The following is a 15,317-nucleotide window of genomic DNA, read 5'->3' as shown; positions in this document are numbered from 1 at the left end:
ACTTCCGGCTTCCGGGAGAAGCACTTCCGGGTCGGCGGGAGAGGGGTCGGGCCGGGCATGGGGCGGCCGTAGCGGGGCGGCGGCCGGCCGGGTTTCGTCATGCGGTACAACGAGCGGGAGCTGCTGTCCCTGTCCCGGCAGCCGGCCGAGAAAGCGGCCGAGATCTTGATGCGGGTCCCCAAAAAGGGCAGCGGTGAGGGAGAAGGGACTGTGGGCGGAGCCGAGGGGCTGGGATGGGACTGGGAGTGATGGACTGGGTGTCCAAGGATGGGAGTGGGAGGGCTGGGGTGGGACTGGGGGTGAAAGGATGGAGATGGGAGTGTTGGACTGGGGGTGCTGCGATGGACTGGGGGTGCTGCGATGGACTGGGGGTGCTGGGGTGGACTGGGGGTGTTGGACTGGGGGTGTTTGGGTGGGAGGGCTGGGATGGAGCTGGGGGTGCTGGAATGGGACTGGGGGTGAAGGGATGGAGAATGGGAGTATTGGACTGGGAGTGTTGGGATGGAGTTGGGCATGCTGGGGTGGAACTGGGAGTGTTGGACTGGGGGTGCTGGGCTGGGAGTGCTGGGATGGAGCTGCGAGTGCTGGGATGAGAGTACTGGAGTGGAAGCACTGGGATCAGAATGGAGGTGCTGGGGTGGGAGCGCTGGGCTGGGAACGGAAGTCCTGGAGTGGAAGCACTGGGATGGGAATGGAGATGCAGGGATGGAGCTGGGAGGACTGGGATGGGAATATTGGGATAGAACTGTGAGTACTGGAGTTGGTATGCTGGGATGGGACTGGGGGTGCTGCACTGGGAGTACTGGGATGGAACTGGAGGTGTGGTACTGGGAATGCTGGGGTGGGACTGGGGATGCTGGGATGAGACTGGGAGTGCTGGGGTGGAACTGTATGTGCTGGGATGGAGCTGGGGGTGCAGCACTGAGGGGTCTGGGATGGGAGTGGGGAGCAGAGTCCAGAATCTGGATGTTGGTGGGGTGCTGAGTTGGGGTCCAGAGGTTGACCTTGGACAGGAGTGTGGGAGATGGAGAAGCAGGGCTGGGCAGTGCTGAGGGTCAGAACTGGGAGAGCCAAGGAACAGGGATGGGGCACCGGGAGAAATGGGCTGGTGGAATCCAGGCTGCTGAGCAGCGGGACTGGGAACACAAAATGGGCATGACTGGGAGCAGACTGGGAGGACCAGCAGGGACTGCGAGGCCTTGGGGACTGGCAGATCTGGGGGCCCTGTGCCTGCTGGGCTCGCTGTCACAACACTCTTTTCCTTCTCAGTGTTGAAGAAGCGCCTCGTGAAGCTTGTGGTGAACTTTCTCTTCTATTTCAGGACGGATGAAGCTGAGGTATAAATCCTGCTTCTCTTCACACACACACAGACACACTCACACCTTTTCCTGCATGTTTATCACGTGTGCTTTGAGGAACAGCGCAGCACCAGGCTGCTACATCCAGGACGTGGCGTCCTGCACAGTGCAAACTCCTTGGTGGGGTGAGGAGAAGCGCTGCCAACAAACCACACCCTGCTTTCTACAAACACAACCGTTGCCCTACAGTGGCGAAAGTTGGACTCTGTGCCATGTATTTGCAGACCTGGAACGTATGACATAAAACCAAGATCCTCCTGTTGAAAAATCAGTGCAGGAGGAATCCTTATAATGTGGCAGGGAGAGCTGCATGCCAAGAAACCAAGAGCTTTTTGTGACATTTTTAGACTTTTCCCAGCATGAGCATTTAACCCTGATCACAGCTGAGCTCCTGTCCTGAGAAATGCTCTCTTCTCGTTTCTGTGGGTGACTGCCAACACAGAACTGATGCACTGGAAATTTGCCCTCAAACAGGTGCTTCAACATCAGTGCTGCTGCCTGATTCGCAATCCCCCACTGAAATCTTTTCTCCAAACTAAACAAAATGTGAGAGGCTTCCATTTGTGGCTCATATTACCCCGTGGTTCTCATGTCCTTGCTCAGTGTGTGCTGGCTGGCAGCCTGTCCCTGCCACTGCCTGCTTGTCCTGAGCTGTTCTTCATCCACACACACTGTTCTTAACCTCCTGCAAAGCTCGAAGGCCGCCCTTAGGAAGTAAAATGTTAAACAGTTTATCTTTGTTTGATTTACTGTGCAAGGAAGTAAACTTTATCACCGTCTTTGCATGACAGAAAGGAACACTGAAGCCCAGACTGAATCGGAGCACACAGAGACTCTTTAGAGGACACTCTGTGAGCTCTGTGGGTTCAGAACACTGGAGCTCTGACAGTGTGTGCTGAACCCCGCCTCTGTATCTTTTCCAGCCCATTGGAGCGCTGCTGCTGGAGCACTGCAGAATCACCAAAGAAGAGGAGAATGTTTTCTCCATCAGTGAGTTCTGTTTGTGTGTTCCCTTTGTGTTCCCCTCACAGTGGCTCTTGGTAAAATTTCCTGCTTTCTTCCTGCTTTTCCCCATTCCCCCTCTGACAGCAGCTCAGTGCTCCCCAACCTCCCTCCCCATCCAGTGCTGGTCGGTGCAGAGTTGCCATGCTCCAGTCCTGGGATGGCAGCATCTCCCCATTGCTGTGTGCAAGGAGAGGAGCAGGAAAAGCAGCCAGCCCACAGCTCAGTGCTTGTGGCAATGCCTCTCTAGGAGGGTTTGGTATTGACAGATTGCTGCTTCTGTGCTGTTGCATTTTATCAAAGAAAAAAAACCAACAAAAAACCCCAAAACACAAGGGGGCTTCAGATAAACCATCTGTGGTGCTGGTGGAGCAGGAGTGCTGTGTCCTTGTGTCGATAGCCGTGGCTCCAGCTGCCTCGCGCTGCGTCGGCCTTTCATCCCAACAACTAATCATTGTGCGAGAGGTATGTGGCAAAAACAACAGGATGTTTCTCCAAGGCCATCCCCGTATCTTTTGGCCTGGCTGTCAGGCGCAGCTGCTTCTCACTGCGCAGCCATCTCCCCTCTCCCAGCCAGCAGAGATGGAGCTCTGACCGTCCCACGCAGGCTGAGTGCAGTCGGAGCGTTCTGCTGAGCACGTGGGGTTTCTGCACTGCCAGAGCTCTGCTGAACCAGAGGTTCCCAAGAAAGGTGTTGGATGTGATGGCACTTGGAGCCAGACTGCGTCCCGAACAGCAGCTCCAAGGGGTTGGATGCTCCTGACCCAGTTATTTCCCCACGTCTCTGTGCGCTGTGTACTAAAAAGCAGAGCTCTGGGGATGATGTTCATTAATTAGATGTCCTGATTCTGTCTTGGTAAAGAATCGGAGTTGTGCAGGGATTTGCTTTCTGCTGTGCACAGTACTGAATTCCCCAGAGCCTCCAGCAAAGACAGGTCAGTACCTTCTCTGAGTGTGATTTCATTCCTCACATAGCTGCCCTCTGCACACCACAAAATCTCTTCCTCGGGGCCGTTTTCCACTCTGGTTACTAAATCTCCTCTGACGCTTTGCAAGGAGGCTCGGGGTGTTTCAGTCTGCGTTTGCCCAGCCCATCTCCAAGCTGTCACTCGTTGAGAAGCTGCTCTTTCTCCTCCAAAGTGTTTTGCTGCTCTGAGCTGATGGGCACTGCAGGCAGCTGCTGGGAAACGCAGAGCAGAAGCGCCTCTGCGGTTGGTGTTGCTTTTGGAAGTGTCTCTCCCAGGCAGGAGTGATGCTGAGGGCTGCTGAGCTGTACTGAGGTCCTCTGGGCCTCCATCACTCCCACACAGCTCTAACACAACTGTATGGGGAAGAGTGGTTATGCGCTGAGTTGAGGGAAGGGGGATGTTAAGGAGTGGCTGTCGCACTGGGTGTGCTTTTTCCAGTCCCTTTCTATTAGCAAACAGCTTTCTGAGCTGGATTTCAAGTTCGCAGGGGCAAGTTTGGCTGAGCCTTTGATTTTAGCAGGCAGAGAAAGAGTGTAACTCCAAGCCATAGTTAGGAGCATGATTCCAAGCTGCTCATGCTAAGATGGAGGGGACAAAGGCCTGGGTTCCCACCCGGTTCACAGGTCATCCTAGATGAACAAAGGTGCTAACTGCAGCCTGGCTGAACCTCACTTTGTTGAGGAGGAAGAGCTCTGCCAGGACCTCACTTAATCCTTTTCCTTGTCCTTGGCAGGTTTCATTGAGGAGCCAGAGAGGAAGTACTGCTTTGAGTGTGACAGCGAAGAGCAGTGCCAGGAATGGATTGAGGCACTCAAGAGAGCCAGGTGGGCCGAGCTCCCTGAGAAGGGTCTGTTTTGAGCTGCACATCTCACGCTGTTTGTTTCCTGGGATCACTCATGGTGAACCTGGGGAGGAAAGCAGCTCCCTCCTCCTGGCCAAGCTTCCCTTTGGCTCTGAATAGCTTGAGAAACTTCCCCGCATTCCTTTCTGCTCAGCCCGCTGTTCTTTTCTTACAGCTATGAGTTCATGAGGAGAAGTTTGATTTTCTACCGGAATGAGATCCAGAAGATGACGGGGAAGGTGAGTTCCTGAGGTTGGCTGCTGGGGTTGGCCTGGATCTCTGGCCTTGCTGCTGCCATCCTGCGTGAGGCTGTTGGCTGCACCGCATGCGGCTGTGCTCTGGAATCAGCACTCAGCCCTGCTGTGTGCCAGGCTGCTGAGAAGGGCTGTCCCAGCTCCCCCTGCCCGTGTCTCACCATCACTTCCCTGTGCTCTCCTTGCAGGACCCCCTGGAGCAGTTTGGCATCTCGGAGGAAGCCCGCTTCCAGCTGGCAAGCCGCAAGCAGTAATTCCACAGGCTCTTTCTGGAGGGTGAAACCCACCTTCCCCCAGAAGGAACAGCAGCAGTTCCCCCCCCCAGCGGTGACCAACTGACTTTCTAATTTATTAGCCAAATGGGGCTTTTTTTTATGATTTTTTTTTAAAGGGAATTCTTTGCACATTCCCACCTCTCCTGCCCTCCCGCAGCCACGGGGGCAGCCATAACTGTTCCATGCAGACTGTGACCTTGTGCACTGATGCTGCTGCAGCCATGGGAGTGACAGCAGGAGCAGAGGAGGAGGGACTGAGCCGAGCTCCAGCACTCACTGTCCTCCAGCAAAGGCTTAGCCCTGGTGCCAGGAGCTGTGGGGCCGGCCCTGTGCCAGCTCTAGCTTCCCCTTAATCCCTGCCCTCCTGCTGGGAGCTGCTCGGCTTTTCTGGCTTAGGATGTTCCTGCAGCAGCCCCTTTCTGTAGGAGGCTGCTCTGGCTGATGGCATTGCTGTGCCACAGGTCTAACCCTGCTGTGCTCTCTTCAACACAAAGCCACTTCCATTCAGCAAGGAGCAGGAAGGCTTCTTTGAACGTGGAGCAGCTCTGCTCGGAGGAAGGGCATCACCCACTGCCGCCAGCACCTCCTGGGGTGCTGTTCTGTTTGTCCTTTCTCCACACAGGCACTGCTCGTTCCTAGAGGCTCCATGAAGCCCACTCTACTGCCAATTAGAGCGCTGTCACAAACGATGCAGAGAATGAAGCTGTAAAGCACAAGGGAGGAAAAACGGGGCTGAGAGCTCCGTGCCGTGATCCTGCTGCCCTCTGCAGTGCTGTGGGCTGGGCTGAGCCTCAGGAGCAGCAGAGAGACTTGTAAAGGCAGGATCTGCTGCCTTGGGCTGGATGTCAGTGTTGGGGTATGCTGAAGTTGAGCCCTGGGAGCATCGCCTTGCTATGCTGCAACACTGCACTCCCTCTGTGAGCTGCCAGGGAGCAACGAGCGCCTTTGCAGGGACTCTGATAGTGAAGCGATGAGCAGTAATAAGCATTAAGGGACATCTCGAGGCTCCTGAATGCAAACAGGGGAAGTGCAGCCGGAGATGAGGGGTGGAAGGCGCTCCCCAGAGCTCAGAGACCCCACGCAGCAGCTCCACTGGGCTTTCCCTGCAGAAAAGCCCCCCCAAAGGTGCAGCCACACCGATGGCAGGGGGAGCCGCTCAGCCCTGGGGGAGGGGGTGCAGCTTTTTCCCAGCCAGGCAGCAAAAAGGCTGCTCTACAATTACAGCAGTAACTGAGCAGGGCGAGCAGCTCGTGCTGCAATGGGGCTGAAGGGAAGTTTTGGTTCTCCTCTTCCTTGGCTGGGAAGGAGTGCAGGATTGTGTGCCTGCAGCGGTGCAGCCTGGCTTCTCTCTGTACCTCAGCTGCCGGTACCAGGAGAGCAGCAGATGGCACCGACGCTTTATTTTTAACCTCACGGCCCAGATCTTTTCCTTGCCCTCCCCCGTATCCCATTTCCCTGCAGCGGTTCGAGTGCCTGCAGCAGCAATCACCAAAAACAAACCGCGCAGGGCAGAAAATAGGGCGGCATTGAAGGCAGATGGCAGCGCTCCTGCAAGCCACAAGCTGGGATTAAAGACCGGAGCAGCACAGAGCTTTGGAGACTCGGTGTCCTCAAATGACTCCAATGACCACCACCAGCTCACGGCCAAGGAGCCCAGTGCTGCTGTCGGCAGCCCCCCGTCCTCCCCCCAGCCCATGGGGACGGCCCCACTCCAGTGATGGTCACAGGGTGCTGCTGGTGTAACTGGGACAGCGATGACCCCAACGTTATTGAGGAGGAGACAGTGACATTTCCTAAAACTGAATGTAAGACAAATGCTGTGAAGAGTTGCGTGGGCCTCCGCAGGCCCGGCGACTTAATTAGCAATGAGTTGATCAACTGCTAGCGTAGCGTAGGACACTGTTAGAGCTCAGCAGGAGGGGAAGGTGGTACTGGAGAGACCCACGTCCGCTGCTGCTGATGTAGAGCCAATTCTGCATGATGTGTTTGTATTGCAGGGGCCCAACCTTCCGAGCGCGGGCTCCACGGCTGTTGTACAACAACCATTTCCAATAAAACCTCTTTTAATCACTGCGGCCATCAGAGCGTGGTGAGGGGCTGGAGGCTCCTGGAGGAGCAAATTCCCTATTGCATGAGCGGTGTGAGCAAGAAAGAAGAGAGAATCCTAGAGCACCACAGATAGGGGGTGAGCAGGAGCTGCAGTCCAGCACTGAGCAGTGAGACGCCACGACAGAGCAGTGTATTAAAATACGTACACTTTAATATAAAGACAAAACTTCAAAGCATTTGTTTCCATTACAAATCAAGGGAGAGACACAAGAAATGAAGTGAGGGGAGGGAAAAAAAAAACAACCAAAAACTAACAGTGCAGGGCATTAGAAAGGCAGGGGGGGGATATATATATTATACGTACATATATACACACCAGAATTTGCACTACTTCTATGGGATGGAAGGAATGATGGGACAACTTACCGGTGTAAAATAAAACGACAACAAAAAGATAAATTAGGGGGAAGTTTGAGTTTTAAATAATTGGGTTTAATCGGCTAAATTATATAAACTAATCCCTATTCCCTAGGAAACATCCTGTATCGCTGCTCTAAGAAAACGCGTGGTGGTTGTGGTTTTAAATCCATCGAAAATGGATCGTTAGTAGTAGTTACAAGGTTTGCTAATCAATTCCTGAGCAACAGCAACCTGGTGACCCGCTGCGTCCCGCCTGGCTCCAACGGAGGGTGAAAAGACCCAACGAGTTGGTTTTAATTGGAGATCGATCGCTTAGAAGATCGCTAGGTGCCAGAAGCCATGCGGGATGGAGCAACCCTTCCTCTTCCTCGTTAACCACAGCAGCGAGACCTCGCTAACGAGCCAACCGAGCCAGAAGCAAGCAACAGTTGTACCTTAAAACAACACCAAATCCCAAAGCTGGGAACTTTGGGGTCAGTGCTACGGAACCCAGAACTGCACCGAGGGGTTTTGTTTGTGAAGGGTGAAGATGGAAGAAAACCTCTGCACAAAGATGCAAACAGCAGATGCACCGCAGGGACATTTCCAGTGTGTGCTTCCCGCTTTTGGCTTTGGGGTTAAACCCTGAAGTTCACAGTAATGTCACCTCTCACACTGTGCCACGGTGTTTCTAAGGCGAAAGGATGAAGAAAATCCAGCACAGCATCACCCTACACACTGGGAATCCATCTGATGGTGGGAACCCGATATGGAGAAGTCAGAGCAAATAAAGGAAGAAAGAACAGCCCCAAAACCTCAACTATTCGTACGCCAACATCTGCACTTCCAAAAAGCTTTTGTGGTTTCACCCCTCTGCTGCAGAGCTGCCTCATGAGGACATCGCCTCCTTTCCTGGCAACCCAGCAAACCCAGTTGGTTTGCTGTCCTCTGCACACTGACAGATACTTGTGGGAAGCTCCACCTCCTCCTCCTCCTCTTCTTCCTCTTCCTGGCTCAGGCAACACACGAAGAGCAGAACTTGGGGAACTTCCCATCAAGCTGGGGTAAATCCTTCAGAGAACAAATAACCCCGGATCTGTTTCCTGCAGGAAAAGCACCAATTCCAACACAAAAACCCAACCAGGCAGATGGCAGAACTGACACGGGGGACGCAGACCCGGAGAGGGGCAGCTCAGCAGCAGCAGGGCGGGTGTTGCAGGTGGGATGGGATGATCTTGGAGGTCTTTTCCAACCCTGGTGATTCTGTGATTGGAAACCCACCGCTGTGTGCAGCCATCGGGATTCATCAGTGCAGCCAAGTGGGGCCATCAGCTCGCGGCCCTCCTGGTCACCTCTTGCAGCACAACAACCGTCCAGATCCCACCCCATCCTCAGTGCTATGCAGCTGCAAACACCTTTCAGGAGGAAACTGCCCACCCAGACTCCACCCTGCAGCACCACTCCAGCCCAAAATGCTGGAGATGCAATGGAAGAGCCTACGGAGCTCCGCAGAGCTCACCTGGAAGTCACTCACTGAAGTTTGATTCAAACATAATTAGAAAGAAATCTCAACTTAAAGTGAGTGGCTGTAGCAACAGCTGGGTAATTTGAGGCTGAGGAAGGATAGAGACCAGGAAAAACTTCTTCAGCAAAAGATGGTCAGGCACTGGCATGGGTGGTCACTGAGGTATTGGGGGATGGTGATGTGGCACAGGGGGACACAGTCGGTGAGCAGTATTGTGGGAGGTGGACAGCTGGACTGGATGATCTGAGAGGTCCTTTCCTAACTTCATGACTGAGTTTGGGAGCCTGATAGCTCCCGACCCTCAAAGCATTGCAGCAGAAACCGGTGGGAGACGGAGCTCAGACTGAAGAAGGACGAAGATGTTTCCTATCACCATGGTTGTCCACTGCACTGAAGGCAACAGCCCTGCACCCTGAAACAAGAGGCAGCTCGATGCTACAAACCCCCAGAAGGCAGAGCATGCACGGTCCGTTCTGAGGCTGACAATGTGCTGCACAGCGCTCAGGAAGGTCCTTTCATTCTGGCAATGTCCACTGCTGGATGGATTCCGACTTCCTGACTTGCCCCTCACTGGCAGCAGTGGTGTGGAGGAGAAGGAACATTTGTGACGGCCATCCAACGGCTGCACCCGGGCAGGAAGCAGTAATAGAGAAGGAATTCTTTTTTGGAACCGGCTGTACGGCTTTGGTTACTCGCAATTATCTCCAATTATTGAAAACAGGTTTCAGATCTCTGGCAGGCACTCATACATCGCAGTCGTGTGTGTCTCATTGCAGCCATATGGATCAGATCTGAACAGCTCCAGGAGCTGCTCCTCCAGTAGCCCTGGAGATAAATGGGTTGGACTCACTTCAGGTTATGGCCAAGCAGTAAAAGATGGGGACGTGGAGAAGATGATGCAAATCTCAGAGCAACCACAGCGACCACCTCTCCCCGATGAAGTGATACTGGGACTTCAGCCCCCCGTGCTCGACTTCCCATCTCACACTGCTCAGTGGTTTCCATGGCACTCCCAGCAGCACGGCCCAGGGATGAAGACACTCACCATGCTGACACTTGGAGCTCAGCCACCCCATGGGCAGACATCTGCATGGTTTGGGATGAAGGTGGGGGAACAAAAGGCCTAGAACTCCATCTTGGTCCGTTTTCCATAAACCATCTGCTAAAAGCAGAAGGACTATAAGGATAAAAATGGGAGAATGCAATTAAGGCTCCTGCCTCTCCAGCCATTGCTCATGCTCATCCCCACTCCCAGGCCCGGAGTGCAGTGCCAGGAAGGATGTAGGGCAGCTCTGCAGCTCACAGCGGCCCACGGCTGTGAATGAAGATGGGGCTGCCCAACTCCCAGCTGCAACACATCTGGGTTACACCGTCCTCCTGGATTCCAGGACATAAACTCTGTACAGCTCCTACTAGAAGCTACGGATGTTTCTCAGCCATCGCCCTCTGCGTGTTTTTGCCCTTCTCCAGGTTCTCCTCTCGCAGCTGTAACTCAGCTGCCTCGTCTTCTCCCACACACAAAGCAGAAGCCAGTTCCCCAAAGTCCCTCCTTTCCAGGGCTCCCAATCCCTTCCCTTCCCAATGAACGAGACAACGACATCACATCGACGGTTTCTGCACACAATGGCCGCCTATGGAAGACACACATCGGGACCAACAAATAACCACACACTGAGCTGAATCTCGAAGATTGCAGAGGATGAGGTACGAAGAAAAGGGGATGAGGTACGAAGAAAAAGCTCTACAAGGAACCTGCAGAGGGTGGAAGCTGTCAGAGAACGGCTCCTCAAGGAGAGCACGCAAGGACAGAGCCATCTCACATACAGAGGCAGCTGAAAGCCATGGCACCCAGCCCAGCTTCTTGTGTCCCCATGGCACCCATTGAGTCTGAGCACCCATGCAGATGCCCCCAACGCCTCCACGTGTTTCTCTTCCCGTCATTCTGCTGTTGCAATTCCCCTTCTTTGACTGTAGTTTCCTTGATTGGTGCTGGGTCCAGCCTGACCTACAGACTGGGCAACGTCTACATAACGGGTCGCCTTTCTCTCCTCGTTTTGTGCACTCGAATAAATAAGTTTTTACACGTTTACTGTGCACTGTACAGTCTAAAAATAAAGGAAATAAAGTATATGAAATTTATAAATTCTCATCACATCTCTATAAAATACAGCCGCTGCTCCGAGCGGCTCTTTCTGTACACAGAACACCGAGTCACAATACAACAAATGCACCAGTTCAATGCACCAGTTCCACCAGGGGCAGCACGGCGAGATGGCGGCGTTGTGAGCTACCATTCAGATCCACTTCAAGCAAAGAAATACAAAAAGCAAAATGCACTTAGTAAGACGTCTAAGCCATTTCTGCATCAAGTATCAAAACTCTACCAACAAAATACAATTGACTCGGAACAAAAACGAGCTGCAAAAATCTACCTGCACCGGTACAGAAGCACTATGTTCAGCCTTCCCAATGTCATCTCGAGGGCCTGACCGATCCCAGGGATCGTGCACCCTGTTCCTATGCCAATGACATCCCAAAGTGACCAGACCAGCTACCGAAATTCACAGCCTGCAGACGGCCCGGTGCGGTGGGATGGGGCAGGACTTGGATCCCTCCTGCTCCACCAGGCTGCCCTGGGATCCAGCTGCCACCCCAGAGGGGAGCACGAGCTCTCATGTGTCCAAATGCAATTAAAACCCAGCCGGTGGCTCGGTTCTCCCCGGAGCAAACCGCCGGATGAAAGAGCGCCGCAGCACACGTGGCTGTAAACCAAATGGATTTGGGGATATGAACAGAGGAAGGTGAATAAATAAAAGCAGACCTGTCTGAGAACTGGGTTTGGCATTGGTCAACCCTCTAAATTCAGCACCAAGGATCAAACTAGAGGCACAGTTCTGACGGATGAAATAGCACCGAGAAGAGGCTCTTTACATCTCTGCTGGTGTGCCAGTCCTCAGTTATTCAGAGAATTTAACCACAAGTTGTATTTATGACTCTAGGTGGAATAAAATAAGTCAAAATTATTTTCACGTTAAAAAAGATAAATACTTTACCTAAACTATCAACAATACAAACTGGAGCCTTAAGTATTTCTTTTGCCTTTTTTTTTTTTTTCTTCCTTTTTGCTTTTTTTTTTTCTTTCCTTTAAACTCAGATTCACAGTAAATATTATTTTCTCTGTTGTTTAGGTCTTTTTAGGTTTGTGTTTTGTCCAGTAGTAAGAGCAGAACCCCTGCACAGGCCAGTGAGCACCTTTCAGTGGAAGCCGAGTGAAGTTGGTCCACGTTGTCCTTGCATAGGTCACATTGGGTTGAGGTAGAAATCCTAGTTACCTGCACAACAGGAGAGGAAGAGACTCATCTCAATGACAAAATCCACAGCGTGTCTGACGTCTCAATCATTTCTACATTGCTCCAAGACCGCGAGCGGACCGAGATTTGGGACCTTCAGCCAGCAAGGGAGGAAGAGTTGACCCAAGAGCACTGATAGGAGGAGGCTGCTGAGAGTCGGACCCCACCGGGGGGAGGAGGAAGGTCTCTGCCTGCCCACAAGGGGCTTCACCCTTCTCCAGCACACACTGATCTGCTCTGAAGTTGTTACTACCTTATGGAGGAGAAGTTAAGCGGATTATTTCAGCCCCTCAACTCTGGATTTCAGCAAGGGCTCTGAGCACACGGATTTATAGTGAAGCTGGGGAAAACATTCCAGTATTTGACTTACATCATATGGAGAAGCAATGTGTGCCACAGAGCGCCTCCTGGGAGCATTGCTCTGCTCCTCACAACACCTCCGGACACCTGGCTGCCTTTCAGTGGACTTCAGCCACGTGCCAGCCCTACTTTGGATGGCGTGGCACCCAATGGGATGGCAGCTGGTTCTGCAACACCCCAGTCCCAGTTAAGGCACCTCCTTCAGCAGACCTTCCCACCACTCCCCGGAGCCATTTGGGCACACAGAGCCCCAAACCTCCTCCTCCTCCTCCTCTTCCTCCCCCAGCTCTCTCCTACTCAGCCCGCCCCATCAGCACATCAGCATCACTGCGGCCACAGCACAGGGACATCAAACTCTTCCTCGGCTTCCCCGCTGGGCCAAGGTGGCACTTACCTGCCTCACCAATGCCTATGGGGACTACATTTGTGCCCACCGAGCAATTTGGTGGCGAAGGCGCTACACACAATGCACAGCCAAAAGAATCTCTCAGGGATGTTGTAATTGAGGCATATGTTTTATAAGCGGTAAAGAGAATTCAACCATCGATTTTTACGCAGCTTTGGGATCAGTGAACAGCAACAACATCAACGACCTACAGGTAAAGCACGGAGCGAGCTCAGGGCCCTCACACTGCTGGAGCTCTGTGATCCCAAGCTGTTACAACACGATGCCACAGAGCATTTTTCATTACAACAGTGCTCAACTCCGTGCCGGTGCGCTTTATTCTAAAGGCATTTAAACAGTGCTTCAATAGAAATGCATACAGCCTGCACAGACCCTCCTCTCTCTTACAGCCCCAGCACAAAGCAGCCAACCCTGCACATTCCCTACAGTCTACCCAGGGAGCGAGCAATTGCCAAGTGAGCAATCGTATGATTCTATAACAAAGCTCTGATGGAGACTGTCACTGTGTGCACATCAAGCTGCAGTGCTCAGCTTGGCTTCTTGGTTTCCTCTTCTCTGCTGCAAATTCTAACCCCTTTTTGCTACCTGTGGCTGTTTCCCAGGGATGCAGAGGGTGTGCTGACTGCAGTGCACCAGCAGTGCGTTTGCACTCTGAAGCTGCAGCTTGGGACCTGGAGGGTTTGGAACTTTCTGGTTATTGAGCAGCTGTTGTTGGCTGAGGTTGGAAGCAGCATCGCTCACCCCAGCGCCACGGGAACACGGACTTGTGGAAGGAGCAATGTCTGCATTAGGATCATAGGATGGCTTAGGTTGAAGGGGATCTTAAAGATCATCCACTTCCACTTCCCTACCCTGTGCTGGAGGGGAAACCACCGCCGATGATCGTATAAAAACCGTAACGTACAAAGACGCTCCTCCTGACTGCTGATCCCCACCTGGACGAAATCCCAACTCAATGGGACAGCAGAGTCAGCACTCCTTGTCGAGAAATCCTGACTCCCAGCCCAGGCAGCACGGAGCTCTGCGCCCTCTGCCACCGCATTACCCCACATTTCAGAGGCTTCTGTCTCACAGCCCGCGCCCACCCCTCTCTGCAGAGGAAGAAGCATCACTCAGCATCTCGCACACCACTCCTGGGGTTCGTCTCTAGCCTTACCTTACAACATAAGAACCGTTAGCTAAGCAAGCTCTTTATCGTGGCTTAACCCCAGAAAGGTGCGAAGCGGAAGGAGGCTGCATGCCAAGCGTGACCCACATGGCGGGCGCGCCGGCGGCCGTGGGCTGCGCCATCGGGGGCACGGACTGTGCCAGCGCCGAGCGGGGCAGGGGGGGGTGGTGGACGGTAAAGGAGGGGCGGGAGGCTTTGTGCTGCAGGGAAGCGAGCTTGATAGACAGAGCGGCGTTAGAGTGGACAGAAGCGGCGGAGGAGGATGGCAGGAAAGCGTCGCCGGGTGGGATGGAGGGGCTGTGCAGGAGGTCGGGGTTAGAAGCAAGCAGAGGGGGAGGTGGGGGCAAGGAAACGTTAGGAGGGGGTGGAGGTGGATGGAAAACAGATTGCACTGGCGCTCTGTTGAGGTGCTGAGCGGCTCTATTCTCGCTAGATGTTACTAAATTAGAGGAGGGGGGTGGGAAGGATGAGGATGAGGTGCTGGCAACAGCCTGCAGGGGGTTTAAGCTTAGCACTGTGCTGCTAGAGACAGCACTGCTGCTGAAACTGGCTCCAAACTGATGAGGAGAGGAGGCAGAAGGCACCGCATGGTTAAAAATACCTGCAAACAGGAGAGAAAAACTCAGCTTCAACAGATGGGCTTTGTACAGTCTCAGGTGACAAGAGAAAACAAAACAAAACAAAAAAAAAAAGCAAAATTATAGTAGTTACGGCCCCATACAAAAATATGCAGCATGAGAAGGCAGCAAGCAATGAGAGGTAATGGTGCAGGCCAGGAGGTACAAGAGGTTCACTTACCTTTCCTACTGCCAACCTCTACGTGCCACCAGGACACGTGGTCAGACCCCAGAACTGTCAGTGCCGTACCACACAGGCAGGCTCTGCAGAGGTTACGGGGTCTCTCAGAGCCGTGGATCTGAAGACTCAGACTGCTGCTCTTCCCTCCCCACCCCTCCTGCTCTCCCCCACTCACGGGGCAGCGCAGGGGAGACCGCATTTCCAGCCAATCTACGTGCTGAGAGATGTGAGAGTTAGGATTTCCCGACACGGTGCCTGAATGGTTACGGATGGGTAAGACAAACTGCCTGCCCTGGACAGGGAGCTGGGACAGGCTGCGTGCTGCTCCTGCCAAGCAGAACCCCAGAAGCAGAAGGTGCATATGGCACTGCCCTTCCTGGCAAAAAGATGCTCTCAGTGTCTGTTCCAGAGCCAGAATGCTACACAATTCCCAACGCCACTTCCTCGGATGTTTTTGCTCTTCCTGGACCATACTCAACCCTAATCCCAACCTCTGCTCAAGCTGACAGAGCTCCTTTCACTTGGTGACACAACGGGTTAAACCTTTTACCTGCAGGTAGGCCT

General features: G+C 53.3%; 2 protein-coding genes across 7 annotated transcripts in view; one reads left to right on the top strand and one right to left on the bottom strand.

Annotated features, from left to right (window-relative positions):
• Position 1: 1 nt before the first annotated feature.
• On the top strand, positions 2-6,768 carry PLEKHJ1 (pleckstrin homology domain containing J1). Of its 2 annotated transcripts, XM_048927916.1 has the most exons (7): positions 138-193; positions 1,270-1,337; positions 2,282-2,348; positions 3,223-3,295; positions 4,062-4,152; positions 4,345-4,408; positions 4,612-6,768. In XM_048927916.1, the coding sequence occupies exons 2-7, from the start codon at positions 1,327-1,329 to the stop codon at positions 4,675-4,677; spliced, it is 372 nt and encodes a 123-aa protein (XP_048783873.1). In that variant the 5' UTR covers positions 138-193; positions 1,270-1,326; the 3' UTR covers positions 4,678-6,768. The 2 variants fall into 2 exon arrangements, with proteins under 2 accessions (XP_048783872.1, XP_048783873.1); XM_048927915.1 differs by lacking the exon at positions 3,223-3,295 and having other exon boundaries at positions 2-193.
• A 168-nt stretch (positions 6,769-6,936) lies between these two features.
• The window catches only part of DOT1L (DOT1 like histone lysine methyltransferase), a 60,586-nt gene continuing 52,205 nt past the window's right edge, over positions 6,937-15,317 (bottom strand). For 3 of the 5 annotated variants that reach the window (XM_048927898.1, XM_048927896.1, XM_048927899.1), the window contains exon 28: positions 6,937-14,556. In XM_048927898.1, the coding sequence (XP_048783855.1) occupies positions 13,979-14,556 (578 nt within the window). In that variant the 3' untranslated portion in view covers positions 6,937-13,978. The remainder of the gene's footprint in view (positions 14,557-15,317) is intronic. The other 2 variants (XM_048927897.1, XM_048927900.1) reach the window with 2 other exon arrangements.

Source organism: Lagopus muta, chromosome 26 (genome assembly GCF_023343835.1).
Source record: "Lagopus muta isolate bLagMut1 chromosome 26, bLagMut1 primary, whole genome shotgun sequence".
NCBI lineage: Eukaryota > Metazoa > Chordata > Aves > Galliformes > Phasianidae > Lagopus > Lagopus muta.
The sequence above is the reverse complement of the archived record's forward strand: the minus strand, read 5'-3'. Positions and strand labels throughout refer to the sequence as shown.